General features: G+C 43.3%; 1 protein-coding gene and 1 pseudogene across 5 annotated transcripts in view; one reads left to right on the top strand and one right to left on the bottom strand.

The window, feature by feature from the left end:
* The window catches only part of CBFA2T2 (CBFA2/RUNX1 translocation partner 2), a 141,858-nt gene extending 116,263 nt beyond the window's left edge, over positions 1-25,595 (top strand). For 2 of the 4 annotated variants that reach the window (XM_027558789.1, XM_027558786.1), the window contains exons 5-11: positions 2,600-2,781; positions 3,682-3,935; positions 8,089-8,174; positions 9,146-9,341; positions 13,204-13,272; positions 17,156-17,346; positions 20,745-25,595. In XM_027558789.1, the coding sequence (XP_027414590.1) occupies positions 2,600-2,781; positions 3,682-3,935; positions 8,089-8,174; positions 9,146-9,341; positions 13,204-13,272; positions 17,156-17,346; positions 20,745-21,044 (1,278 nt within the window). In that variant the 3' untranslated portion in view covers positions 21,045-25,595. The remainder of the gene's footprint in view (positions 1-2,599; positions 2,782-3,681; positions 3,936-8,088; positions 8,175-9,145; positions 9,342-13,203; positions 13,273-17,155; positions 17,347-20,744) is intronic. The other 2 variants (XM_027558787.1, XM_027558788.1) reach the window with 2 other exon arrangements.
* On the bottom strand, positions 23,688-26,558 carry LOC113903117 (annotated as a pseudogene). The gene has a single exon (XR_003514021.1). The product of XR_003514021.1 is annotated as a 60S ribosomal protein L17 pseudogene (transcript).
* Between the last annotated feature and the right edge of the window lie 838 nt (positions 26,559-27,396).

Here is a 27,396-nt window from a genome sequence, read left to right as displayed (position 1 = left end):
CAGAAATTATGATTCTGCATGCCACAAGGTGTGGCCAAAATAAAAAATGCAAACAAAAGTAAAATTGGCTGCTTCTACAGTGGGGCAAGGGAAAAGTCCCTAGAACCTTTGCTGCATGTAATTTTATGCACGTTCACAGACAGCAAGTTTTTGCATTGCCATCGAAAGGTTAAGTTGACAGTGTTATAAAATAGGTCAAAGGCAATGAAAGGCTAGGGTCAGACACCATTGTATTCTAGACCATGCACAGTTTGGAAACTAATGACCCGTATCCAGCCCACTACATGGTTTTACCAAGCGCTAGAAAGAAGAATGATTTTTACAGATGAACATTGGGATCGGTTTGATGATAGGAAATACTTATTTTCAACCCCAAATAAGCTAAAAATGTTATCCTCAGTCCGTCGCTAGCAAATGAATTTCATTCTTTTCATTAATAGTAGACTATTAACAAACAAAAAAAAACTGAACTCAAATTTTTTATATTTTGACTTTTGTCAATACAGTATTTGTGGAAATTTAATTTCTCCTTTATCACAATGTGAGTACTCACATAATATCAGTTCTTGTCTCGACAAAATAAATATGCCCCTGTACCTTCTTTATTTCCTAAGAAAATGTAATAGCATCAAAAGGTTGAGTCAACTTACTGAAGTACTGATTCTAGTGTTTGGGGTTTTTTAAATGAGAACGTTAGAGACACGCAAGGAAATGCACAGGTCTCCATGCACAGCCTGTGTTGGGCTCTTTTCTGATGGCATTGACGCCTTGGGCTCTCAGAGCCGTCTGGGATGCCTTTTTCAGCCTTGAAACAGCTGTGTGAGTTCTATCTTGGTCTCTTTTCTGTATATCAGAGCCAGTAGATAATTATTTCCCCCAAGACTCCAGAATCAGAGAGATTTGGGAAATTTGTGTTAATAGGAAACAATTAACATTTTAAAAAATTCATTAAAGGGCACATGTCATAAGCGTAGAGATCTAACATTGTATATTTTCCAGTTAAGTTTTTACAGTTGCTACAAGATTGAAGTTATAAAATAGAAAACTTTAAAAGTGTTTTATATCATCAAATTCTCTATTCTTAACTAGTTATTTTGGAAAACAGCATGAGGTAGGTTGTTCTGGCAGCTTTTTGGCTAGCATTTGGGTTTTTGTCAATTTATTTCTGCTTTAAAACAGTCACTAATTATGGTGCTTGCTAAATTAACTGTTGGTAAAGGGATGAGTACTTGCATGTATTAAACTCTCCTTTCACTTGCTCGTCTGTTTCCCTTGGGATAAAGGCTTATTATGAGCTCAGTCTGAGTTGTTTTAAAATTTGAGGGAAAATATAATTATTTTTTTAATTAAGTATGGGGAAAGTATATTTTATACATGAAGGACTTATAGTTAAGTTTAAAGGTGCACAGGGTTTTTTGTATGATTTGTCTCATTAGAGGTTTAAGTGTGAGGAGAAGGAAAAATAATCAGTACATCAAGAATTATCCTTTTACAAAATAAGGGAATGTGCTCAATGGAGCAGCACAGTAAGAAATAGATTCTGCCCGTGGGACACCTGTGTATACTCAGATACTACACTAGTCTAAGGCTTGTTGCCCCGTTCCTATCACTCCTGTTACTTTTTTCAAGACCCCATGTTCCAACTAAGCCAGAATAATTGCTGTTTACAGAATTCCATGGCAGCTCTAAGAGAGAACGGGAAGGGAAGGTTTTTGTGCTATCAGAATGTCCTAGGATTCAGAAAAGAGTGAAGTGAAGTCCCTAAGTTGTGTCCAACTTTTTGCGACCCCATGGACTGTAGCCTACCAGGCTCCTTGGTCCATGGGATTTTCCAGGCAAGAGTACTGGAGTGGGTTGCCATTTCCTTCTCTAGGGGATCGTCCCAACCCAGGGATCAAACCTGGGTCTCCTGCATTGTAGGAACCAGGACTTAAAATGAGAAAGGAAAGAGTGAGTGCCTCCTATTCCCGTGTATATGCTATGTATATGCTAAGTCACTTCAGTCGTGTCCGACTCTGTGTGATCCCATAGATGGCAGCCCACCAGGCTCCCCTGTCCCCGGGATTCTCCAGGCAAGAACACTGGAGTGGGTTGCCATCTCCTTCTCCAATGCATGAAAGTAAAAAGTGAAAGTGAAGTCACTCAGTCGTGTCCGACCCTCAGCGACCCCATGGACTGCAGCCTTCCAGGCTCCTCCATCCATGGGATTTTCCAGGCAGGAGTACTGGAGTGGGGTGCCATTGCCTTCTCCATGTAGGCATTACTAATTCTCTAACTGGTCAAAGTGTTCAAAAATGTTTAAGTTTTGCAACTATTATGTTCAACAAACCTTTATTGAGCTTTGACTCTGTACTGGGGCCACAAAGATAAATAAAGCACAGTTTCTTGCTTAAAGGGATTTAGATCTTGTGGGGACAGTAGACAAGTTAATAATTTAAGCTCAGTATAATGGATGTCATATGGAAATTGGACTAACAAGGAGAGAAGGGCTTTTGTTTTGTGTCATCCTGTTTGTGAAAGCCTTTGGAGGTGCAGAGGCCTGTGTGTAGGGCCCAACACTGGGAAAACTGCCTTCCAGCCCCTGCCTCTTCTTTTCAAGGCCAACCTGCCTCTGCTGCAGCGAGAACTGCTGCACTGTGCTCGGGCCGCCAAGCAGACCCCATCCCAGTACCTGGCTCAGCACGAACACCTTCTGCTCAACACAAGTATTGCGTCTCCTGCTGACTCTTCTGAGCTGCTCATGGAAGTGCATGGAAATGGAAAAAGGCCCAGTCCAGAAAGGTAAGCCAAGAAGAGCTGCTTTGTCCTTGATTTTCTGGAACGGCTCTGAGCTTTCCCTTTCTTGTGAAAGAAAAAGAACTGGATGACTGTGGTTATATATAGGTATGGACTCAGAATTTCTAAGGCTAGTTTTGCTTTGTCACAGCATCAGGCAGCAGAATGCTTTTCAACTCTTCAAATGACTCTGTACACCCCTGCTGATAAATTCTGCTCTCAAGTATTCTGTGTGTCCACTGCTCCAAAACCATAGAAAATATAATCTTGTTTAAGGCATTTTTTTCTGATGTAAAGTCTTATAAACGTGTAATCACTTTACTTTGAAAATTGAAATTATATTAATTTAATTTATCCTGGAAATTTATGTATGAGTATCTAACACTATTTTCTATGGTTTGTTGAGGAAGCAACATTTTAATAACAGTGGAAATTTTGCTACAATTGAAGCAAATGACTAAAAATCCTACCAAATCACAAGTATATTAATTATGTGAGCTTTTTTCCTCCTATGTGGAGAATTGTCTCTTTCCAATACTGACCTCCACAGTAGCAAATTTGACATTGAACAGCATTTCTAAACATAGTTGAACCCATAATCTTCGATAGTCCTGTCAAGTAAGAAAATGTGTCATCTCCTTAATTTCTCCTTTGCTTCATGAGGTTGAGATGTTTCTGCTTGGTGTGGATGGGTTTGACCTCTCCTCTTATGCTGGGATAAATCAGTGGTTGCCTTTATCTGCCTGGCCCCTGAAGACATTTCAGTTCATGCCTCATCTCACACTGTTCTTAACATCTTCCTGTTTGTGAAAATGCACGATACATAGCACACAGTAGGTGCCTAGGAAATGTTTGCGCCAACACTCGCTGACAGGCTCAGACGTGTACTTGCCCGTTCTTCTACAGGCGGGAAGAGAGCAGTTTTGAAAGAGACGCAATTGCTCCTGAGCCTCCTGCCAAGAGAGTGTGTACCATTAGCCCTGCTCCCCGGCACAGTCCTGCCCTCACTGTGCCCCTCATGAATCCTGGGGGCCAGTTCCATCCTACTCCTCCGCCTCTTCAGCACTACACCTTAGAAGATATCGCAACTTCCCACCTATATCGTGAGCCCAGCAAGATGATAGAACATCGAGAAGTTCGTGATAGACACCACAATCTTAGTAAGTGGCATAAACAGCACGATAATGATTTAAATTCAGATTGAATTCGTGGTTTTCTTTCCTTCTTAGTGATAAAATACTATCATCATTGCTTTTTTTCCCACTGATAAAACAATATCATACATGAAAAGAATGTTAGAATTACAGTATTCTCATTTGAAATTTATCTCAATTCATACTTTGTTTCTATTATCATTATAGGGTGGAAGTGGGCTAAACATATTTTAGGAAATACACAATGAAAAGCATTTAAAAATAAAGGGGTATTATTTATTCTGATACATTTCAGAAGGGAAATGGAGAATGGCAAAGTGAGATAAAATTACATTTAGGAAATCTGGGTGAAGGGTATATGAGAATTCTTTACTCTTGCAACATTTCTGTAGGTCTGAGTTTATTACAGAGTGAAATGTTTTAGAAGTTAAACAACAAAGATGTAAAACGTGGTGAAAGGTACAGAGACATTTAGGTCAGAGGTGAGGCATACCTGAAATTAAATCTTGATTCTGCATTATAACTAGCTGTGTGATCTGATGCAAGTTGCATAGGCTTTCTGTGCCTCGGCTTACTCATTTCTAAAATGGAGAGAAAACCACCCCCTGTGCTGGGTCATTGTCATGTGCCAGGAATGCCTGGCATATGCGTCCTCAGCAACCATTAAATTTAAGAAAAAAACAAAAAGTCCCCTAGCAAACCTCACCTGAGATCAGTTTTGGTTTTTTTTTTTTTTTTTAATTAAATTTTTTTTTCAATTATGAAAGTATGATAACATTTACAAGAGACTCAGAAAATGCAGAGTGAGATCAGTTTTGAACAAAGCTCTTTGTCATGTACTCATGTAACTTTACTGCAGAAGGTTCTTTGCAGTTGTTCTGCTGAGGTGTGTCAGAGCAGAGAACCAGAGGGCTACTAGCTTCCAGGATTGCCCATGCATTTCCATTTGTGGGTTGCCCTGTGGAGTAAAAAGCTGCGAAACATTTGCCTGTCCCCCTCTGACTTAGACTCACTGTCATCTTTCAGAGACTTGAACCACAGTAGGGCTCTGGCTTCATGCAGTGGTAGCTGAATGGTGAGGGCCGTGACAGCAGTGATGTTCTCAGCCGCCAACATTTACTGAGTCTTAAGTACTTAGATTGTGGTATATGTCGGTTGTCTCAGTTAATCCTCACACATGGGGCTCCATGGAGTTTACATCTTTTTATACATGAAAATAGACAGAACTGTGGCCAGAATCACATAGCTAGAAAGTAGCAAAAACAAGATTCTGACCCCAGTTGTCTGATGCTGAGAGCTTGGCTATATTCCCAGTATGCTATGATGCCTCCCTTCGCAGCTGTTCTGTATGTTTCATTTTGTTAAAAATGAGACTTCCTATTGATTTCTTCTATATTCATACAAGTTTTTTTGCCATTTGAATCCATTAGAGAGAAGTATGCCACAAACTAGCTATAAGTGCATTTTGGTCAGGTTTTCCTTATATTTCTACCAGTTTTAGAAAGAGGTTTTTTTTTTTTCATCTTGAAGTGTTCTGCTCGAAAGATCTTTTAATCCTCTACCTTGATGGTTCTGTTTTACAATCAGCCATTTGTCTTCCAATCTGGATATCAGATCAGTCGCTCAGTTGTGTCCAACTCTTTGCAACCCCATGAATCACAGCATGCCAGGCCTCCCTGTCCATCACCAACTCCCGGAGTTCACTGAGACTCACGTCCATCGAGTCAGTGATGCCATCCAGCCATCTCATCCTCTGTCGTCCCCTTCTCCTCTTGCCCCCAATCCCTCCCAGCATCAGAGTCTTTTCCAATGAGTCAACTCTTCCCATGAGGTGGCCAAAGTACTGGAGTTTCAGCTTTAGCATCATTCCTTCCAAAGAAATCCCAGGGCTGATCTCCTTCAGAATGGACTGGTTGGATCTCCTTGCAGTCCAAGGGACTCTCAAGAGTCTTCTCCAACACCACAGTTCAAAGGCATCAATTCTCCGGCGCTCAGCCTTCTTCACAGTCCAACTCTCACATCCATACGTGACCACAGGAAAAACCATAGCCTTGACTAGACGAACCTTTGTTGGCAAAGTAATGTCTCTGCTTTTGAATATGCTATCTAGGTTGGTCATAACTTTCCTTCCAAGGAGTAAGCGTCTTTTAATTTCATGGCTGCAGTCACCATCTGTAGTGATTTTGGAGCCCAGAAAAATAAAGTCTGACACTGTTTCCACTATTTCCCCATCTATTTCCCATGAAGTGATGGGACCAGATGCCATGATCTTCATTTTCTGAATGTTGAGCTTTAAGCCAGCTTTTTCACTCTCCACTTTCACTTTCATCAAGAGGCTTTTGAGTTCCTCTTCACTTTCTGCCATAAGGGTGGTGTCATCTGCATATCTGAGGTTATTGATATTTCTCCCGGCAATCTTGATTCCAGCTTGTGTTTCTTCCGGTCCAGCGTTTCTCATGATGTACTCTGCATATAATGTAAACAAACAGGGTGACAATATACAGCCTTGACGTACTCCTTTTCCTCTTTGGAACCAGGCTGTTGGTCCATGTCCAGTTCTAACTGTTGCTTCCTGACCTGCATACAAATTTCTCAAGAGGCAGATCAGGTGATCTGGTATTCCCATCTCTTTCAGAATTTTCCACAGTTTATTGTGATCCACACAGTCAAAGGCTTTGGCATAGTCAATAAAGCAGAAATAGATGCTTTTCTGGAACTCTCTTGCTTTTTCCATGATCCAGCGGTTCTTGGCAATTTGATCTCTGGTTCCTCTGCCTTTTCTAAAACCAGCTTGAACATCAGGAAGTTCACGGTTCACATATTGCTGAAGCCTGGCTTGGAGAATTTTGAGCATTACTTTACTAGCGTGTGAGATGAGTGCAATTGTGCGGTAGTTTGAGCATTCTTTGGCATTGCCTTTCTTTGGGATTGGAATGAAAACTGACCTTTTCCAGTCCTGTGGCAGATTCTGTAATTTTCTCCAGTCCTCTTTTGAAAACATATGCCATAATAAAATAGTTCGTACCTAATCATTTCCCACCCCTCATTTTTAAACAAATAAACTGTAACACTCCCCTAATTTATTCTCCTAAAATAAAATTTATGGATACTATCCTATGGACAGAGGAGCCTAGCAGGCTACAGTCCCATGGGGTAGCAAGAGACAGACACAACTGCACCACTACTACTACATAGCCTGCCTTAGTGCCATAATTTTAGGATCAGTATTCTAAAGTAGGATATTAATATGTAACAGAGTATTTTATAATATGTTAGTGCTCAGGCATGACTTCACAGAAAGATATGATGAAGTCAGCAGATGGTTGCACAAATGCAGATTCACTATGAACACAACGCCTGTAAATTCAGACTGATGACAGGTCACAAAGTGTTGGGCACACGTGAAGTGACTTAGCACGCACACAGTTGTGCTACATTGATGATTCAGAGACCAGGAGTAGTGGTGACATAGATGACATGATTTTTCAAAATAGTGGATAATTCAGTATACCCTTGATTCACACAGTCATGGCGTTCTTGCAAAACCATGCGACAAATAATACTTGGTACAGCACCAACTCTGTTCATGGCGACTAAGTGTATTGTGCCGCAACCTTGCCAGTACTTAGTATGGATGACGATTTTTCCAATAGAGATGTCAAATTATCTTCGTGAACATTTTATTTACACTATGTGACTACTACTGTTTGAATATCTTTTCATATGTTTATAAATCATCTCTGCTTTTTTTGTCTGGGACGTAACCATTTATTTCTTTTAACTACTTTTCTTCTGGCCTACTTGTCCTTCATAATTGATTTGTAGGAGTTTTTAATACACTCTGTGTAGTGATTTCTTGTTGGTTTTATGTCATTTTGTGGTTTTAAGTCATCTCTGCTTTTTTTGTCTGGGACGTACCATTTCTTTCTTTTACCTACTTTTCTTTTGGCCTACTTGTCCTTCATAATTGATTTGTAGGAGTTTTTAATATACTCTGCATAGTGATTTCTTGTTGGTTTTATGTCATTTTGTGGTTTTAAGTCATTGTGAATCATTTGCCTTAACAGTGTGCTCATAGCTAGTATGAATCAATGTATTTACTTGGTAGAATTCTGTTTACTGTATTCTTCTCTGTATCTTCTAATTTAATTTCTAATAGGTCTAAATGGAGGCTATCAAGATGAGTTGGTAGACCACCGTTTGACAGAAAGGGAATGGGCTGATGAATGGAAACATCTTGATCATGTAAGAATTCTACAGTGTATAATTTTCCTAACTACTTACTACTTTTCATCCTAAATATTACTGAGAGTAAGAGTGTATATGCTTGAAGTGAACTTAACCAGAGCTCCAATGTCTTTGCAATAGTAGCTGATTTATCTCCTACTCCCCAAGCTAAAGTGTGAAGAATAAGTCCCAAATCTTTGTGGTGGGTTTTCATTTTAGGTCATAACCAAGTGAAACTCTGTAGTATAATGGTAAAAAATATAGGTTTATGAGTGTTAGGTCCCAGCTTTGCCACATCCTACCTTGGCAATGGTAGGAAGATAGAAAAATTAAGTCTAAAAATGGTGAAGGAACTTGCCCATTACCATTTTTAGGCTTAATTTTTATATATTAAAAAAACTAATGCTATGTTTGAATTTACAGGGGAGTTAGAATGATATACAAGGTGCTTGTCACAGGGCCTGGTATAGTAAATGGAGCTTTTCTAAATACAAATGAGAATTAGTACACTGGCACAGAATGTAAACCTAAATTCTCTGCTCCCCTGGAAAAGAGAGTTTCCCCTCTCACTTAAAAGTGAAGAGAGGATGTAATAGTTCCTTAAAATATACATACAGTAGCTTCTCCTTTCTGAGTGATGTTGTCTCTGAACCTAATTTCTCTGATTGCTTTCTTACATAAAGCTGCTCTGGGCAAAGATTATACTGTGCTTTCACCATACTCTGAAGAATCATATTATAGTGAGACTGGCTGCTTCAACCATGAAGAATAAAAAAAATACTAGTTTGAAATCTTAAAAAAAAGAAAAGTATGTGTATATATTTAGAGAGAAACAGTCAGATAGGCTTTCCAATGTAAACTCTGTTGCTAAATCCGTAAGATTCTCAAGCCTTTACTCTGTGTATTTTGTTTACCTCTCCTCGATATTCAATGTTGATTGTCTGGATGTCCTTCTTCTGTGGCTCCACCTGACCTCCTGCCTGGCTCAGGCCCTCAACTGCATTATGGAAATGGTAGAGAAAACAAGGCGCTCCATGGCAGTCCTGCGGCGCTGTCAAGAATCTGACCGTGAAGAACTCAACTACTGGAAAAGACGATTCAACGAAAACACAGAGATGAGGAAAACAGGGAGTGAGTTGGTCTCCAGGCAGCACAGTCCTGGGAGCGCAGATTCTCTCAGCAATGGTAAGGGGAGAGTCTTTTTAGTTGGCAAGGGAGGCTTTTTATATGTATCTTTTGTTCTTGTTGCTATTTTTTATATTTGAGGCTTTTTATATTTTTCTTTAAAAGGAAGATGGTACTTGATTGTGGAATTATAAAGACCTTGGGAATCATGAACAGTAAATCACAAAATATGTCACGAACTTGGTTAGTATCTGATATGTTCAAGAAATGTTGTCTTCCCCACATAGAATGATTTTATTCTGTTTTCAACTCTATACTGTATATAAGTATGGGGTGATGTTCAGAGAGTGTTTGAACGTTAAATTAAGCCTGCTGCTAAGTCGCTTCAGTCGTGTCTGACTGTGCGACACCATAGACGGCAGCCCACCAGGCTCCCGTCCCTGGGATTCTCCAGGCAAGAACACTGGAGTGGGTTGCCATTTCCTTCTCCAAAGCATGAAAGTGAAAAGTGAAAGTGAAGTCGCTCAGTCGTGTCCGACCCTTCGCGACCCCATGGACTGCAGCCTACCAGGGTCCTCCACCCATGGGATTTTCCAGGCAAGAATACTTACTAGCTGAATGTATTTGGGACATCTCATGTATATCACATTCATTCATTCCTTATAGTAGCCCTCAAAATATTCACCTCAGCTTCCGTCTGCTTTTCCCCATTCCCTGTCTAGAAAAATAGCATTTATCAACCTCTGCCTGGACAAAAAACCAAGTAGTTTTACTGTACCAAGCTGGGTCGTCCCTTCCTGCCTTTTCCCATACTCCTGAAGCAGTAGAGATGAAAATTGTTGAGCTCTCAATCCAGGATATATCCAGGATACCACCTGAAACTATTCCTCCAAAAATGTTCCCTTGCATTCACCTAGTGGCTGAAAAAGTGTCCTGTCCAAAGGCATGGCTAAATGAGGGGCCACCTGTGATCAGACTGTTTCACCTAGAATTCTAACAAAACAATTGTTAGATTAATAACCCACGATTTAGAGGTGAGGGGGGAATCACCTCCCATATGCCTTCATTGTGGTATCTGCCACATCTGGGTAGGATGTGCCTTTAGGCATATGTGTCCTAACACAGGAAATAAACCATAAAGTGGAAAGACATGGAGGAAGGGAATCCCTGGGCTACTTGGGAGGATCCCAAACAACAGTGGGACTTTCCAGGCTGAAATAGCCTGGAAAGTAGCCAGTTCAGACTAGACTAGCCCAGAAGCTGGCTGGAGATTTCTTCAAGAAAAGGGAATTTATAATGTATTGACACCACAGGAATAGAGTTTGAGATTGAATTTGAAATAATTACAAATTCAATTATAATTATTGATGTAACAGAATTTGAGTATATTTATTTGGGGGAGGGGAAGAAGGAAATTTTTATTATGTCTGGTGGGCTGAAAAAAGAATGAAATTCCTTCCCACTGAAAAGTTTAATCAATTAATAATGCTTGCAACTGAAAGATCAAGGTGTACCAATATTGAAAGAATCAGCTGAAAAGGACTTTACCATTGTTACAGCAGAAAGTATATATATGTGTACATACATGACCTACAGAGAGGTGATGCTCCTAGTGCGGTTTGGGAGACCTTAACTGTGAACAGTGGGTTCTAGGCCAGGCACTTCTCTTCAGTCATTAATCCTGGATGCCCCTCAAAACCCATCTAAGGACCTTTGGAAAACTCCCGATGCCATGGCCCCAGCTCCAGAGGTTCTGATTTAATTTGGCTGAGATGGGACCTGGTCTCCCACAGTGGAGAACCATTTCTTTTTGTTTGGAGCAACCTCATGAAGTTGTTTTGTTTTTTGTTTTTTAACAGTCAAACTGTATGGCTCATTGTAGAAAATACAGAAACATATAAAGAATTTACTAGTTCATCATCCCACACTGAAGAGCTTTGGAATGTATCTGAGAATTCTGTATTACAACTTTCTGTTGATTTCTTTGAAAACATAACTGCGTATTAAACATGTTTCTCATATTGAAGATTTTATAAACAACATTTTAATGACTACTACAATATTCCACCATGTAAATATACTATTATTTTTTTAAGCCATTCTTATTGTTGAACTAAAGGTTTTTTGCTTATTTTTTGTTTTATGGTAAGTGATATAATATATAAAATCTTTATAGGTGGGAATTTTTCCTTCAGGGTACCCTTAGCTGTAAATTAGTGAGTTATGGATACAGGCGTTTTGTTTTGTTCACTTGATCTTGTTTTGTTTAATGGATGAGATAGTTAATATGGGGTCAAATCTAACATTTTATTTGTAGTTTTTCCTTGAACTTGATCCCTTCCCAGGGCACAATAAATTTCATCTATATTCAACTTTTATGTGTTTGTATATTAGCTATCCAACTTTAAATTCTCCAAATAGTTTAAATTTTCCTACCATCAATTGATACCCATCCTTTACCTGTTAAAATGAAATAACTATCATATGATAATTTTGTTAATACTTAAATATTATACTCTTAGGTATTATAGTCTTTCTGACTATGCTAGTTATCACTTTTGGTAATAATAGTTGTATGGACTCTTACTGTGTTCCTGCCAGTGCTAATAAGCCTTTTATATGTGTTTTCAAGCCTGCCCATGGAGATAATAGGAACTGCCATTAGATTCATCTACAGATGGCAAAACTGAGGCTTAAATAAGTTAGAAACTTGGCATAAATAGTCCTACAGCTTATTAAGTTTATTCCAGACCAGCATACATGCTTAGCAATTAGGATAGCTTCCCAGTGTAATATCAAACTTAATTATTATAGCTTCAGAATGTGTTTTAATATCTGGTAATACTAGATCCCCTTCATTTTCTTGGGTGTATCATTTCTTTTTTTTTTTTAATGGAATTTAAAAGAATGAACTGCGTTGCAAAAATGTCAAGCAGTACAGAAACATATAGAAAGAATGTGGAAGTCTTCCCTATCCCACTTTTTACCTCCTCCACTTATTAGCAAATTAGTGTTCCTAAGAAATTTTGTATGCCTATGCTTAACGATAATTTGTTTCTCAATTTTTTGTTTTGAAGTTTTTTAAACACGTAGAAGTACTAAGAGAGCAACAGCACAGTGACCAGGCACGTGCCCTGTGCCTCAGTTCACCATTAGTTCACGTTGGCCGTGTTGGCTTTCTCAAGTGCTTCATTCTGTTTCTCCTAAGAACTAGAGCATCCTCTTACAGAACCACAGTTCTTTCTGTCCCGCACTTCTGATCCAAATACTTGCATTCTCTGTCTGACCTTTGATTAATAGCTTCTGAAACTCTAGTTTTCTTAGTAAATGAGCTGAAAATTTTGACTTCTGGAAATACCATGAAGATACCACATATTTATCCATTCATATGTTGATGGACACTTAGGTTGCTTCCATATCTTGGCTATTGTAAATAATGCTGCTATGAACGTTGGGGTGCTTATATCTTTTTGAGTTACTGTATTCATTTTCTTCAGATATGTACCCAGGCATGGAGTAGCTGGATCATATGGCAGTTTTTAGGTTTTTGAGGAACTGCCATACTGTTTCCTATAATGTCTGTACCAATTTACATTCCCCCCAACAGTGTACAAGGATTCCCTTTTTCCTCACACCTTCACCAACATTTGTTATTTGTAGTCTTTTTGATGATAGCCATTCTGATAGGTGTGAGGTGACATATCATGGTTTCAATTTGCTTTTCTCCAATGATTAGCAAGTGAGCATTTAAAATTTAAGTGTACTATTATAACCTGATTTTATTTCTTGTCAGAATATTTTTTCCAGTAAATGAGTGTATATGTTTGAATCTTTCTAAGTGGTAAATGAGAGTTTTCCACAAAAGTAAAACATGCCAATTATAGACAGTTCTGCGCTATGCTGTTTCTCTCTCTCTCTGTAGATTCTCAGCGGGAATTCAACAGTAGGCCGGGAACAGGATATGTACCTGTGGAGTTTTGGAAAAAGACTGGTATGTCTGTCTGCTTAGGGGTCACATGTACTCACTGATTTGAGTGTAGAGTACATATTTGTGAAAAGGTGATTTTCTCATAACTCCCTCTGCAAAAAGCTCTAGGCCCCTGCTTCTCCCCCTTTAGGTGTCCCCACTTCTGGACTGCCTGTTGTGTTCCTTGCTGGTTGAGAATTTGTAGTGACTCTGTACAGTCCACCCAAGTCCTTTTCACCGCTTCTTCTGGGAGGCATTAAGTAACCGACTCTTCCCTATTTATATGCCCCATTTCTGGAAGTATAGCTTAATTCATTTCTGCCTGTCCTCATCACTGTCTTCTCACATTCCCACATTTGGTTCAGTCTGCTCTTCCTTTCACCTTCACTGTCTCTAGCTTCATCAAGACTGTTCTTGCTAGGTGTCATTTTCTACAAGAATAAGGGAGGGTAGCAACTGCTTGTTGTGGAAGGACGGGGATTATGCTAACCTCCTATTACCTTATCCAAATACTAGTCTTTTTTTCCTTCTTGCCTCCCTTTCTCAGTGAAATTAATAGTTTTGGGGTTTCTCCCTAAGAAAAAATTTATTTCTACAAAAAGATTAATACCCACTTAATTTTAAGACCATAATATAAACAAATGGACAGACACATCACATTATGAGAAATACAGATAACTCTATTGCAAAATGTTTATTTTCACTGACAGTCAAGAAAGTACAAGATAATGCAACCCTGACCAATTAGCCCCCAAAGTCTTTAACACCTAATTATTGACAAAATTTTAGAGGACCCTGTTAATTTCACTAAATAATTCTTAATGGATTAATGATTAAAAATTAATGAATAATAATACTTAATGAATTATTAAGTATTACCACCTGTGAACACATGGGTATTTTGAAATCATTTCTCACTTGCATGCTTTTGACTCTTTCCTTTTAGAAGGAAATGATCCGGGGACTTCCCTGGTGGTCCAGTGGTTAAGACTCAGAGCTTCCAGTGCAGGGAGAAGAGCTTTGATCCCTGGTTGGGGAACTAAGATTGCACATGCCGCATGGCACAGCCAAAAGAATTAAAACGAATTTAAAAATGATCGTAAAAAGGAGACTGACTTGTTTAGCGGTTGAGAAGCGGCCTACCAATCCAAGAGACATGTGTTTGATCCCTGGTCTAGGAAGGTTCCACATGCGGTGGGGGCAGCTAAGTCCGCAGATGGCAACTACGGAGCCCACACACACCCCTGAGCCCATGCTCCACAGCAAGAGAAGTCACTGCAGTCAAAAGCCTACCCACCACAACTGGAGAAAGCCCGTGCACAGCAGCGAAGACCGAGTGCAACCAGAGATAAATAAATAAGTTTTTAAATAACAGTAACAATATGGAATGACTCCCTACAATCCATGGTTGTAAGGAATGATCCAGATTTAGACACAAATTGTTAAAGAAGCAGTGATATAAAAAAGGGCTACACCAAAGCCTTTGACTGTGTGGATCACAACAAACTGTGGAAAATTCTTCAAGAGATGGGAATACCAGACCACCTGACCTACCTCCTGTGAAATCCGTATGCAGGTCAAGAAGCAACAGTTAGATCTGGATATGGAACAACAGACTGGTTCCAAATAGGAAAAGAAGTACGTCAAGGCTGTTTATGGTCACCCTGCTTATTTAACTTATAGGCAGAGTACATCATGTGAAATGCTGGGCTGAATGAAGCACAAGCTGGAATCAAGATTGCTGGGAGAAGTATCAATAACCTCAGATATGCAGATGACACCACCCTTATGGCAGAAAGCGAAGGAGAACTTGATGAAAGTGAAGGAGAACTTCATGAAAGTGAAAGAAGAGAGTGAAAAGGTTGGCTTAAAACTCAACATTCAGAAAACAAAGATCAGGGCATCTCATCCCATCACTTCAATGCAAATAGATGGGGAAACAATGGAAACAGTGAGAGACTTTTGGGCTCCAAAATCACTGCACTGCAGATGGTGACTACAGCCATGAAATTAAAAAACGCTTGCTCCTTGGAAGAAAAGCTGTGACCAACCTAGACAGCGTATTAAAAAGCAGAGACATTACTTTTCCGACAACGGTCCGTCTAGTCAAAGCTATGGTTTTTCCAGTAGTCACATATGGATATGAGAGTTGGACTATAAAGAAAGCTGAGTGCCGAAGAATTGATGCTTCTGAACTGTGGTGTTGGAGAAGACTCTTGAGAGTCCCTTGGACTGCAAGGAGATCCAAGCAGTCCATCCTAAAGGAAATCAGTCCTGAATATTCATTGAAAGGACTGATGCTGAGGCTGAAACTCCAATGCTTTGGCCACCTGATGCGAAGAACTGACTCATTGAAAATCAAGACCCTGATGTTGGGAAAGATTGAAGGCAAGAGGAGAAGGAGACCACAGAGGATAAGATGGTTGGATGGCATCACTGACGCAATGAACATGAGTTTGAGTAGGCTCCAGGAGTTGGTGATGGACAGGGAAGCCTGGCATGCTACAGTCCATGGGGTCACAGAGTCGGACACAGCTGAGCGACTGAACTGAACTGGAGCAAGGGAAAGGCAACCTAGGAAATGCCCACCTGTCAATGAATGATTATGTGAATTTACAGTGTGGCACCACGGAATATTATCTTACCATTAAAACTAATTTGGAAAACTACATAGCACTTCAGAAAAATCTTTGCAGTTGGCAGTGGGGAGGTGTATATTATATTACCAAGACATAAAGTAGAATTATGGGAAATGAAAATAGTTATCAGCATCACCCTTGACATTTGGGGTGAAAGCTTTTCTTGGCTGGAGCAATATGATGGAAAGTTCTAGGTTGGCAGCCTAGAACACTGTGTGAACCCCCTTTGAGCCTCGGCCATGTGCAAGAACCAAGCAGTAAGGGAGTTTCCTTAGGCTTCACGGTTGTCCAGTCTTGTGGACTCGGAAGGAACATCATTCACGCTGGGACCCAGGACTGAGGCTCAGGTGCATACCGTATGTCACCTGGAGTATACTTCCTGTGTAAACTAAGCAGGATTTGATGGGAAGAACTGATCAGGATCCAGCTGGGGTAATGGCAGCTGGGGTTTTTGTAGCCCAGAGCACCTAGCAACCTTCCCAGAACTATATCTTCAGGCAACATTTCTCCACTGAGTTCAGTCTTCTGTACCTAACTGCCTCCTGGTGATTGGTACCTGGATGCACCTCAGCCTTCTTGCTTACCTCCACACCAGCATTTTGCTCATTATCTGTTTCAATGCACAGCACTTCCATCTTCACCTCCAGACCCTTAGGTGCACCAGCCTCATTCTGTCTCACCCCCTCCTCTGTGTTACTTGCTCCCACCTACATTCAGAATCTCTACTTATCAGCCAGATTATTGACCAGCTTCTCAGTTGGTGTCTCTGCCCTCACTCTTTTCATTGTGTGTAGATCCCTTTAGGGTTTCACATTTTCTTTAGAAGAAGGGCCAAATTCCTTAGCGTGAAATGCAAGACTAGAAGATTCCTTTCCACCAACCATCTTAACCATGACACATTTTCCTGATCCTCCTCTGCCACCTACAGACCTGACCACCTTTCCCCTTGGAATTCTTGTCCCTGATAATGACAAGTATCATATCCCCTCAGCCACACTTACACTTGATCACGGTTGTGAAAATATGTTACATCTCAGTCGCCAAGGTCTCCTCAGCACCTTGCACAGTGCTGACAAGTGATTGGGTCTGCAGACCCAACAAATGATCGCATGAATAGACAAGTGAAGATAAAAATAAAAGTGAATGCCATTGTCATAAGTATTTTTAGAAGAAAAATCATGGTTCACCTCTGTCCCTTCTTTGAAATGATGTGGAGTAGGAGGGGAGAGATTTCTCGGCCAGTTGATTTTACTGTCACTTTCTTCCAGAAGAAGCTGTGAATAAGGTGAAAATTCAGGCCATGTCAGAAGTACAGAAAGCTGTTGCTGAGGCAGAGCAAAAAGCCTTTGAAGTGATTGCAACCGAGAGAGCTCGAATGGAGCAGACAATAGCGGACGTCAAGCGGCAGGCTGCAGAGGACGCCTTTCTCGTCATAAACGAGCAGGAAGAGTCAACAGAGGTCAGAGCGCTGGGGGCTGGGGCTGAGGGGACCAAGCCTTTCCTCTCAGGTGCTGGGCAGTAAGAGCCAGCAGTCCTCTCTTGAACTAGAGAATTATAATTTTTATTCAGTTCCAGAGAGGTTTGTTTCTCAATTATTATATTCTTACATATTGGCTCATTATATGGGTTTAAGTTACGAGAAGTCTCTCTCAAGTTTGGGGAACTACGTGACAACAGTGACCACCACTGCCTGGGTGGTGCCACACACAGAGCTCAGCGTGTGTGTGGTCTCTCTGATCCTCACAGGGGGATGTGGGTGTTGTTGGAATCCGGCTTTACCAGTGAGGAAACTGTGATTTTGGGAATTTAACTGACCTAATCCCACATCTCTGAAACCAGAGAAAGGCAGTGCAGGGTCCTGCAGTATCCAGTCTGTTTACAAAGAGGCTAGTTATTTCATGGATTGAGGGGATAGATCCCGAAGGCCTGCCTGACTGCCCTGGGACATGGTGGTGCTTTGTACTACTATGAGGAAAAAAATAATTAAAAGGCACATGACAGAAACATCCTAACAGCCCTTTCAAATGTAATGAAATTTTTCTGTAACTTTGATTTCAGTTACTTTTCAGGTTTAAGGCAAACTTTTAAGTCCTGAAACAAGCCTGTTTCTATAAGTAGGTAAACCCCATGTACTCTCTGGGATATTCCTAAGGTTATAAAGAACTGAGCTTTTTTGTTGGTGGTGGTTTGTTTTTTAAACGACAGAAATTTTATTGTCTCATCCTCCTTAAATCTTTTTCAAAGAACAGTGTTAAGCATGATGATGTGAAGATGAACATGCCTATCATGTGGCCGTTGAGAAAGGATGTGGGCAAGTCCTGTTGCAGCCTTTCCAGCTGAATTGGAAGAAAGTAGTTCCTCTGACTCTCCCCTTTCCCTTCTCCTCTCCTATTTGTTTCTGTTGTGTATTGGATTCATTATAGCCACCCATATCAATATCTATATTCAGGGCACAAAGTGACTTGCAGGTGAGGCACACATTGGCATCCATCCCTGCAAACTTTCCTTCCAAAACAAGGCAGGATAGCAGGGCGTATGCTCTGAGTGAGTTTATGTTGGACCAAGAGGGCTGGTTTCCTCCAGTTCACTCAGAAAGTTCTGCTTGATATCTAGAGGTAACCCCTGGAGTTTTTCGTTCATCCTGTGAGAGGTAGTTCGGTAGAGCAGAAGGAGCCCAGGAGCCCTGAGCACTCGTCCCAGTTCCCCTCACACTAGCAGCGTTCCCTTCAGGGGTCAGCTCCCTCTCTGTATAGTGGGTGGGTAGCAGCCCCTATCCTGCTGGGCTCATACTTTTTAAGGAAGATACAATTAGATCACAGTTGTGGAAGTGTTTTTAAACTGCAGTGCACTGTTCAGACAGAAAGGATTTTCTTAACGTTGTTAACACCATCGGTGTGGCAGCTCCTACTCTTGCAGAGCAGCTGCCTCCTCTGAGGCCAGACCCAAGCATCTCCCTTGGAATGACATCTCAGGTAGAGGTCCCCTTCTGTCCCCAGCCTAGATTTCCTGGCAAACGTGATGGGCTAGCAGTTGAGTGTAAGATAAGAATCATTTCTCCTTGGAGCCAGGTTTGAAATAAGGTCAGGAAACTTTGGGATGGGCTCTGGGTCATTCTGATACAGGTGTTCCCCAGGCTACACGTGGAGTAGTAACTGACATAAACTGATGGCCCCTGCTTGTCAAAGGATATTCTGGAATACCATCTCTGACTTCCCTGGCCAGTAACTCAGAAGATTTATAACCTTCCCCCATAAATTATAAGGCCTGTTTGGCCATGTACTTTGCTCCATCTTTGAGGAATGCTGATTTGAAGGGTGATGACCACAGTAAACCTTTCATCATGTTTCTTGGCAAAGCCTTTTGGTAAAGTCAGGGCAAAGCCACAGAGACAGGGAATGCAAATTGTCCTTTTCACCCTGGCTTCTCAGTGGTGGTCAAGGTGAAAGCACCATTGCTTTAATCTTCTGGCCCAGTATGAGATGTTCTTGCAGACTTGGACAGAGGAAGTAGAGGCCTATGTTTCCACAGCAGCTCCATGAAACACATTCCCCACAAACAATACTGTTTGACCAAAGCATTGTCTGGAGTCAACCTACCAGAGTGTGAAATTTTCAGGAATACAGCTTGCTTAAGAATCTGTGAAGATCCTAAGAATGACTTCTGTCCCTGATTCTGGTTCTGCAGTGTTGGTGTTAGCAAGGTTGGGAAAGTCCCTGGAGTGTATTTCCTGAGAAGCCTGTGGTGTTGGAAGGGATCTTCAGTCCTTTCTGTTGCTCTTTGAAACTAAGTGTGTCCCTTGAGAATAGTAGAGCCAGGAGGCCCAGGTCCCAGGCTTTGCATAGCCACGTGATCATTTTACAAGCTCAGACAAGTCCTGCCCACTGGCCCTCAGTGTCCCGTCTATCTATACAGTGCAAAAGGTGGGGGACCTCAAGGTCCTTGTTTGCTCTTATCATTTGTTTGTTGTTGTTGTTGTTGTTTGTTAGTTGTTTTTACACTTGAGGAAGAGACAGCATCTTCCTTGATCATCAGGCCAGGCCTCATAATTGGCTTCTGCCATCCTGCAGAGCCTGCAGGGGAGGGCGCAGCTGGCTGATCAGATCCATAAGTGGGTCGTGGAGACCTTCGGTGTAAAACACTCGTGTGTCAGGGAGGAGAGTACCCAGGGGCAGGTGTGGGAGCAAAAAATAGGAAGAAAACTCCCTGACATAGACCTTGGGGCCTTAGGTTCTGAGGTATTACAGGGGCTCCTGTAAACAGACCGGAAGTAGTCCCATGATCCCCAGCCCACCTCTGATGGGATGTATCACTGAACGGAAAATGGGCACAGCGAGTAGCACAGCTTCCCACACTCATGGTCACCCAGCCTAGTACCCACGCAGGTGACCTTTTTTTTTTTTTTAAAGATTTCAGGTGTTGTCAGTGAACACAGTCAAGATCATTTCTGCATTGCAAAGGGTAAGAAGGAAAACTGTCCAAGCACATTTGTGGTCTTGGAATAGCTAGCTATGATGTGGGAGCCTGGTTTGGTTTGGTCATTGAGGATTAAAATATGAGTCAAAACGAGGAGTTGTTGCCTCCAGCAGGACTTGCTCCTGCCCTACAGTGCTGTGTGCACATGTCTTCACATCCCCTCATGTCGCTGTCCCCGCAGCCCAGGGCAGGTGGTCTTCCTGTAACACAGAAGAAGTAAACAGCAGCAGCAGCATGGCAGGCAGCACAGGCACAGGTGTGCGCAGCTCCAGAGCCCACACCCTCCCCACACGGCCCCGCCGCCTCTCCTGCAGAGGAGCTGGCACGTGATGACAGGTGTGCCCCCCAGGATCCCAGCAGCTGACCGATGCCTGTGTCTTGCAGAACTGCTGGAACTGTGGCCGCAAAGCCAGTGAAACCTGCAGTGGCTGCAACATCGCACGATACTGCGGCTCTTTCTGCCAGCATAAGGATTGGGAGCGGCACCACCGCCTCTGTGGCCAGAACCTGCACGGCCAGAGTCCCCACAGCCAAAGCCGGCCCCTGCTTCCTGGAGGGAGGGGCTCCTCAGCCCGGTCCGCCGACTGCAGCGTCCCCAGTCCAGCCCTGGACAAGACCTCGGCAACCACCTCACGCTCCTCCACACCAGCGTCTGTGACAGCCATCGACACCAACGGACTCTGAGCCCCAGACTCACTTCCCCCGGCAACCTCAGAGCGTGACAGAACTCCGCACGGAAGGCTGGCTATGTGAAGCAGTGCCAGTCGCTGTTGGGTCATCATCCAGAAGAGAAGTGGAGGCAGGCAGACTTGAAGCCCCAGCCTGTCCACACACTTGTCCATTTCCCACCTGTGTGTGCACGGCCGCTGGCTGGACCTGACTCCTCCATAGCTTCCAAGCTTGTTCTTCTCCCAGCTAAAGCTGGCACGGCCAGCCACTTTTCCATGTAGACCGCCAGCTCCTCCCTGCCTTGTGAGCAAGCCGACTGTCAGGTGTGCCCAGTCAGGCTGGAAGCAGCTCACCCCTTCACCGTCTGCTGCTCCAACGTCCTCCCGCAACAGAGGCCTAGAGACTGATAGCAAGCTGGGAAGGAGGGCTCTCTCCCACAGGGAGTGGCTCCTCTTGCCCCTGAACAGTTCCCTGAGCCCATTTCCACCCTCAGCAGGTGCCACTGATTAGTCCCTGGGGACTTGGGCACGCAGAAAGCAGCACTCAGGACACCCTCGTCGGCCCTGCCGTTCAGACGTAAGATTTTCAGAAACCACAGGAAGAAGTCACCATTTCAGTAAAAACACCCATAATAAAAAATAAAACTTCCACCAAGCATCACAGATCATGTTGGACAAGATTGTCCAGCCTGGCTGGCTGTTTTAGTTTGGGACCCATTTTTTTTCTCTCTCTCTTTTTTGATTTTGCTTATGCAGAAAATAGTTTTCAGCGCATGGATTGGTCTGAGGGAGAATGAGACTCAATTATGGATTGTCTCTTCTCTCTGAGCATGTTGGCCAAACTAGTGTCATCACATTATTGAATGGATCATCTGTTGGAAATGCAGAAACTTTTGTCACCACTTGGCTCTTTGCACAGTCGTCTTGTTCCCTGTCCTTTTATTCTCAGACCACGCATGTCCAGATCACTGGGTGGATCTTCTTCCCGTGGTCTCTGTCTGGCGCCTCTGAAGCCATAGTTGACCCATAGGATGTGATGTGGTGTGGCTGTGACTTGCCTCACCAGTCAAGGCCTGGTCACTTCTGAGCGAACCTTTTGGACCTGAAAGAATTCTTCAGACTTTGTCATTATGTGTCCTATGTCAGTTTATTATTGGGCATACAATCCTGTTTCCCTTCTCTAATTCTGTTGATACCTACCCTCTTTGAGCTAAGAAAAGTTTCCTGAAATGTGACAACCATTTGTGAGAGCCTGACCAATTTTTCTTCCTGTCTTCAGGGAGTTTTTCCAGCTGCTTACCTGATTCTCCAAACATGACACCACCTGTACTCCCTTTAAAATGTTAGGAATTGCCACACACGTTCTTCCTTGCCATTCAAGTTCTATTGGGAGCCCAAGGACCCTGACCCTCCCCCTGTCCAACTCCAAGCCTTTAGCACCCACTTGCACCAAGGAATGAGTTGGTTGGCCCTGCTCCTGCCGACCCTTGAAAGCTCAGCTTTAGATGGCCATTTTCTGCACATTGCCCAGAGTGAATCGAAGGCTCCCAGTAAGGTATCAGCATAGGTACCGTTATCCTTACGTACAGGTATGTCTTACTTTAAACACTAAGTCCCAGGACCTCCCTAGTGGTCTAGTGGCTATGCTTCTGTGCTCCCAATGCAGAGAGCCAGGGTTCAATCCCCGGTCAGGGAACTAGATCCCACAAGCTACAACTAAGACCCAGAGCAGCCAAGTAAATAAATAAATAAAAACGGTAAGTCCCTAATTTATCTTACTCAAGGATTTTCTGTCTTAAACTCAGTATGAGGCACCATTAAAATACCCAGACTTCTGCTGTGTAAAGTAAGGTATACCCAGAGAAAGAATAACAGAATAGTTGCTTTATTGTTCAGCTTTCCTTTAGTTGCAGCAGTCGAGGTATCCTGCCTAACAGATGAAATCAGAACCTCAGACAGGAGTTGCCTGCGTTTCCCTGAGAAGAGATGTCCCATGAGAGGCGGTCACTGAGCCTATAAATCTGGTGGCAGCAAGAGGGTGTCTCACAGTGTCCACTGGGTCTGACCTCAGCTCCCTTTTTCGTCAGCAAGTTAGATGAACACCTAGGTGTGTCCTGTAAGTCTTCAGTGGCTGAGCCAGGGTAGCTCAGGTTTTTTCGGGTTGGAATAAAGAGCCAAAGCCAACCGAATACTGTTTGTCAGACTGGATGTCAGTCTCTACAGCTGTGGTTTAGGTTTAGTGTGCAGGTAGGTCCTAGCTGACTTTTGTGGACTGTGGATCCAACGACAGCTTTATTTTCAGAATTTCTGTAATGCTGTTCTAAACTGCTTTAGAACAGCTCACGTGCCACCCAGAGGCCAAGCTAAAGATTTCCGCAGTGTTCCACATTGTGGTTCAGATCTCAGGCCTGGTGCTGTATTCATTTTGGTCAGTTTCACACGTCGGTTGCTAGGGCATCTGTCCAGAACTTCCTATTTATATGTAAAGAATCCCTTTCTCCAGCTGCCTCTCTTCTGAAAGTCTCAGCTCTGGTTGGAGTTGGGAGGAGAAGGGACACTGTCTTGGAATGCAGTGAGGGGACTGGAGGGCCAGGGCTGAGTCCAGGTTCCCCACTTGTTTTCCGTGTCTGCTGATAACCATATTGATGGTGCAAATTCAGGCTCCCCCTTTCATCTAGTTAGACTTAAAGTATCTTACTGTAATCAGACTGCTTAGAGGACCAACCTTTATAGTTTAAGGGGACAAAGACAAGACATAGTGGTGGTCCTGAAGGTCTTGCCCGAGTGGTCCTGGGCTCTTCGTGTTATCCTAGGGATCGAAGGCAAGTGTGACAAGCGGTGGCACATCACTCTCCTCTGCCTAGTGAGGAATGGCTGCAGGAGCCAGAGAAGACCGGAAGTAGCCAGCATGGGAGCTGTTTTAAATGTTCTGAGGGAAGCTTTAGGGCCGGATCCTCAGAGCTTCAATCATCCTCTGGGCCCCCACTGCCTGCTCCACCCAGTGGTGAAAACAGACTCAGGTTCATTCCACCTGCTCGGAAGTGAGCAGCCCTCCTCCTGAATATGAGAGCTTCCCCTGGGGGCGTCCTTGCAGCTCTCAGGATGGGGCTCAGTCATGCCACCCTGAGGTCACAGAGCAAATGCACCTTCTCTTGGACAGTGCTGAGTCCTGTGTGTGTCTCAGTGGATTTTAGTCTGGAAACAAGACCCATCACCCTGGCAAAGGTCCATGCCTGGCGCTGGCTGCTGCGGGCCCTCTGCCGTGTAGATGACTTTTGCACATCTGGACCAGTGGCTCCACCTGGAGCTCCTCACTTGTTGGTGTCAACGTGAGCATCTTCAGCTTCTAGACAGAAAATCTACACTTCACTTTGTACAGCCTTGTCCCAAAGTCAGATGGATCCCCAGTGCTGTCTGTCACCTGCTTGCAAAGGGCAGACCTTGTGGGCAGTTCCAGAAGAGATCTCAGCAAGTGGGCTTGAAGTTCCAACAACACAATTAAAATTGTGTGGTCATGAGTTCTTCAGGATGAAAGCATGAATAATGACCACATGGCTGTTTGTCCTGGAAACTGTAGATGAGATTATGGATTGAGTAAATCATTTAAAATAGAACTCATCTTCGAGGCTTTCTTCAGAACTGATTTCCAGGCTCCCAGGACAATAGACTAAGCCAGATTTCTTAGATTTTTTTTTTTTCCTTAATCAATTTACAGAGAACTGGGTGGTAGCAGTAAGAAAAACCAAATGTAAGAAAAACCAGAGAGAAATGGACTGTTCCAGCATGGGCCAACCAGCCAGCTGTTGGGACTCCGTCTGGGGTGGGGTGGGGGGTTACTGGGCAAGCTGTTGAATAGGGCCCTTTCCAACTCTGCGTGTCTGTAGTTCTTGTGAAACCAAAATGTTGACTACCTGCCTCTTTGCCCACGTGCATTGACGTGCTCAATTCCAAAGACGATGGTGCAGGCAACCTTTTCCATCATGAGCCAGGAGAAGGTTGAGGCCTGAGGGCAGCCTTTGCCTCCCCGCTTTGCCTCCATAGCCCCAGAGATGGCGCTTCCCCTGCTACCCCATCTGGTCAGACCCACAACTGCCCAGTGTACACTCATTGATGCTTATACCAAATAGGGCATGTGCGGCTGGCGGCTGGCAGGGACAGCCCCGGGCCTGCGTTGGAGTTGGCAGAGAGAAGCGGCAATAAGCATTAGGCGGATGGCTGAAAGTGCTGTTTGGCTCAGAGGCCTTCAGTCCACTTTCACAGCTTTCCAAGTTCCTGATGAGGCTACAAAAGCTCCATCCACAGAGAAAGCCAATAATGTAAATAAATCCAAAACTGAGCTTCCAAGCGTGGTTTTTTTAAGGGGGATGATGAATGTGAAACCACCCACAGGATGCGGTAGAGTTGATTTTTTTCTGTGCTTTGTCATTTTACTCTGATAGGAACTTTTGTTACTTAACTCTGTGCATAACTTATTTAAGGTACTGTATAAATGAACCAAAACTGTTAAATATGTATTTAGTTTGTTCTACTTCAAGTAGTCAATAAAAAGGCTATATTCCTTTTCTGACTCAAGCTGGAATGGGATTAAGAGGGAAGGTGGTGCGTGGACTTGTGTAAGACATCCTGCCCGCAGGTTTCTACATCCCCTCTGCCTTGTTCCTCGATCTGCTAGGAGGTGGTTCCGGCTGCTGGAACTGTGGGAAGCCAAGTGCCAACAACAGCACACAGATCTCCCAGCTCCGTGTCAGCCCTTCACCATTAAGTGATCTTTCAATGAGGAAAATAACCAGAGAACGTTTGAAGAGTAGGATAGTGGCTCTGTAGGTCCTTTTTCTTTTCCAATAACTTTCCTTAAACTTTTTTTTTTTTACTTTTATTTGCACTTATTTTTTGCGGCATTTATTCCCGGGCCATAAGAGTTTCTTCAGTTTCTCCTGGGATAGCTTTTTCTTCTGTGCAACCTCCTCTTCTGGTTTAGGAACAATCTGTTCTTTTTCAATAAGGATCATCTCAATGTGGCAGGGAGAGCTCATGTAGGGGTTGATCCGACCGTGAGCTCTGCAAGTCCTGAGCCACATCTTGGGGGCTTTGTTCACCTGGATGTGCTCAATGACCAGAGAATCTACATCTAAGCCCGTGAGTTCAGCATTACTCTGCATTTTTGAGTACGTGCAGTAAAAATTCAGCACTCTTTTTGGGTCACCGACCCTGCGTCCAGCCCCACTGTTTGGCCTGTGCACACCTACCAGCTGCACCGTTGTAATGACGGAATGGCACACATTGCTTCTTTAAAGTGACATCCTTCAGATACTTGGTAGCTTTTCGGATATGCATACCCTTTATGGCCTGGGCAGTTTCACGAGTGTTCTTAAAGTGAACACGAAGATTTGAACCTCTTGATTTGCATGATTTTGTGGGATTTTCTGGGTCAAGTGAATAGCGCACCATTTTTAGGGGTCACCTCAGGCCGCTTACTGGAAAAGCTCCTTAAACATTTTTTAACATACCTGGATTTGGGAATATTCCTTTTTACACTGATGTTAAATCATAAATAAGTTCACTGTTGCCTTCATGTTTATTTGCTTACTAGTTGTATGATCTAATCAAGGCCGTGTTTTTGTTTGTCTGATTTGGCCACACCACGCGGCTCACGGAGGATCTGAGTTGTACCCGGGACTGAACCCCGGTGCTCATCTGTGAGCATGGAGTCCTAACCCCCAGACTGCCAGAGAGTTCCCTCAGGGTCATGGTTGTCCTTAATGCCTCACCTCCTGTGGGGCAGTTGGGTTGCTTTCAGGTTTTCCCTCACGTACTAAAGTGAACATTTCCTAAGCATGATTTCCTTCTTTGGGGTAATTTTCCAGTGGGATTTCTGGAACTGGACATTTCTTGGGTGTTTGACTCTGTGTCCAGACTGCTTCCCCTGAAAGCTCACCAGCTTGCTGTGCCTCCAACAGGTCCGATGGCTCTGAGGTGACCTGACTAGCTGAGCCATGAAGGTTGCTGCAGGCACACCTGTGCATGTGAGGTCTTGGGCTGTCCGGTTTCCTGGCCAGAGACCATTTCCCATGGGCCCGACTGGCCCCAGCCTCACTCCTGTCACCCAGATATCCATTTCTGGAAAGTAAGTAGCCCTAGAACTCCTACTGAGCAGCCTCGCCCTAGAGGCTTGTTGGCGCCATCAGCTTCATGGGCCCCCGAAATGCAAAGGGAGGAGTTGGTTACTAGATCTCAGGGTTGGGAAAAGGATTGTCTTGGCCCTAGAAGGCAAGATGGGGGCTTAACTGTATGATCTTTCATGCAGATGGTGCCAACTGCCAGTCTTTCTCATCAGCTGCCCAGCACTGTCCTCCACCACCCAGGGGATC

This window comes from Bos indicus x Bos taurus, chromosome 13 (genome assembly GCF_003369695.1).
Source record: "Bos indicus x Bos taurus breed Angus x Brahman F1 hybrid chromosome 13, Bos_hybrid_MaternalHap_v2.0, whole genome shotgun sequence".
Lineage (NCBI taxonomy): Eukaryota > Metazoa > Chordata > Mammalia > Artiodactyla > Bovidae > Bos > Bos indicus x Bos taurus.
The sequence above is the reverse complement of the archived record's forward strand: the minus strand, read 5'-3'. Positions and strand labels throughout refer to the sequence as shown.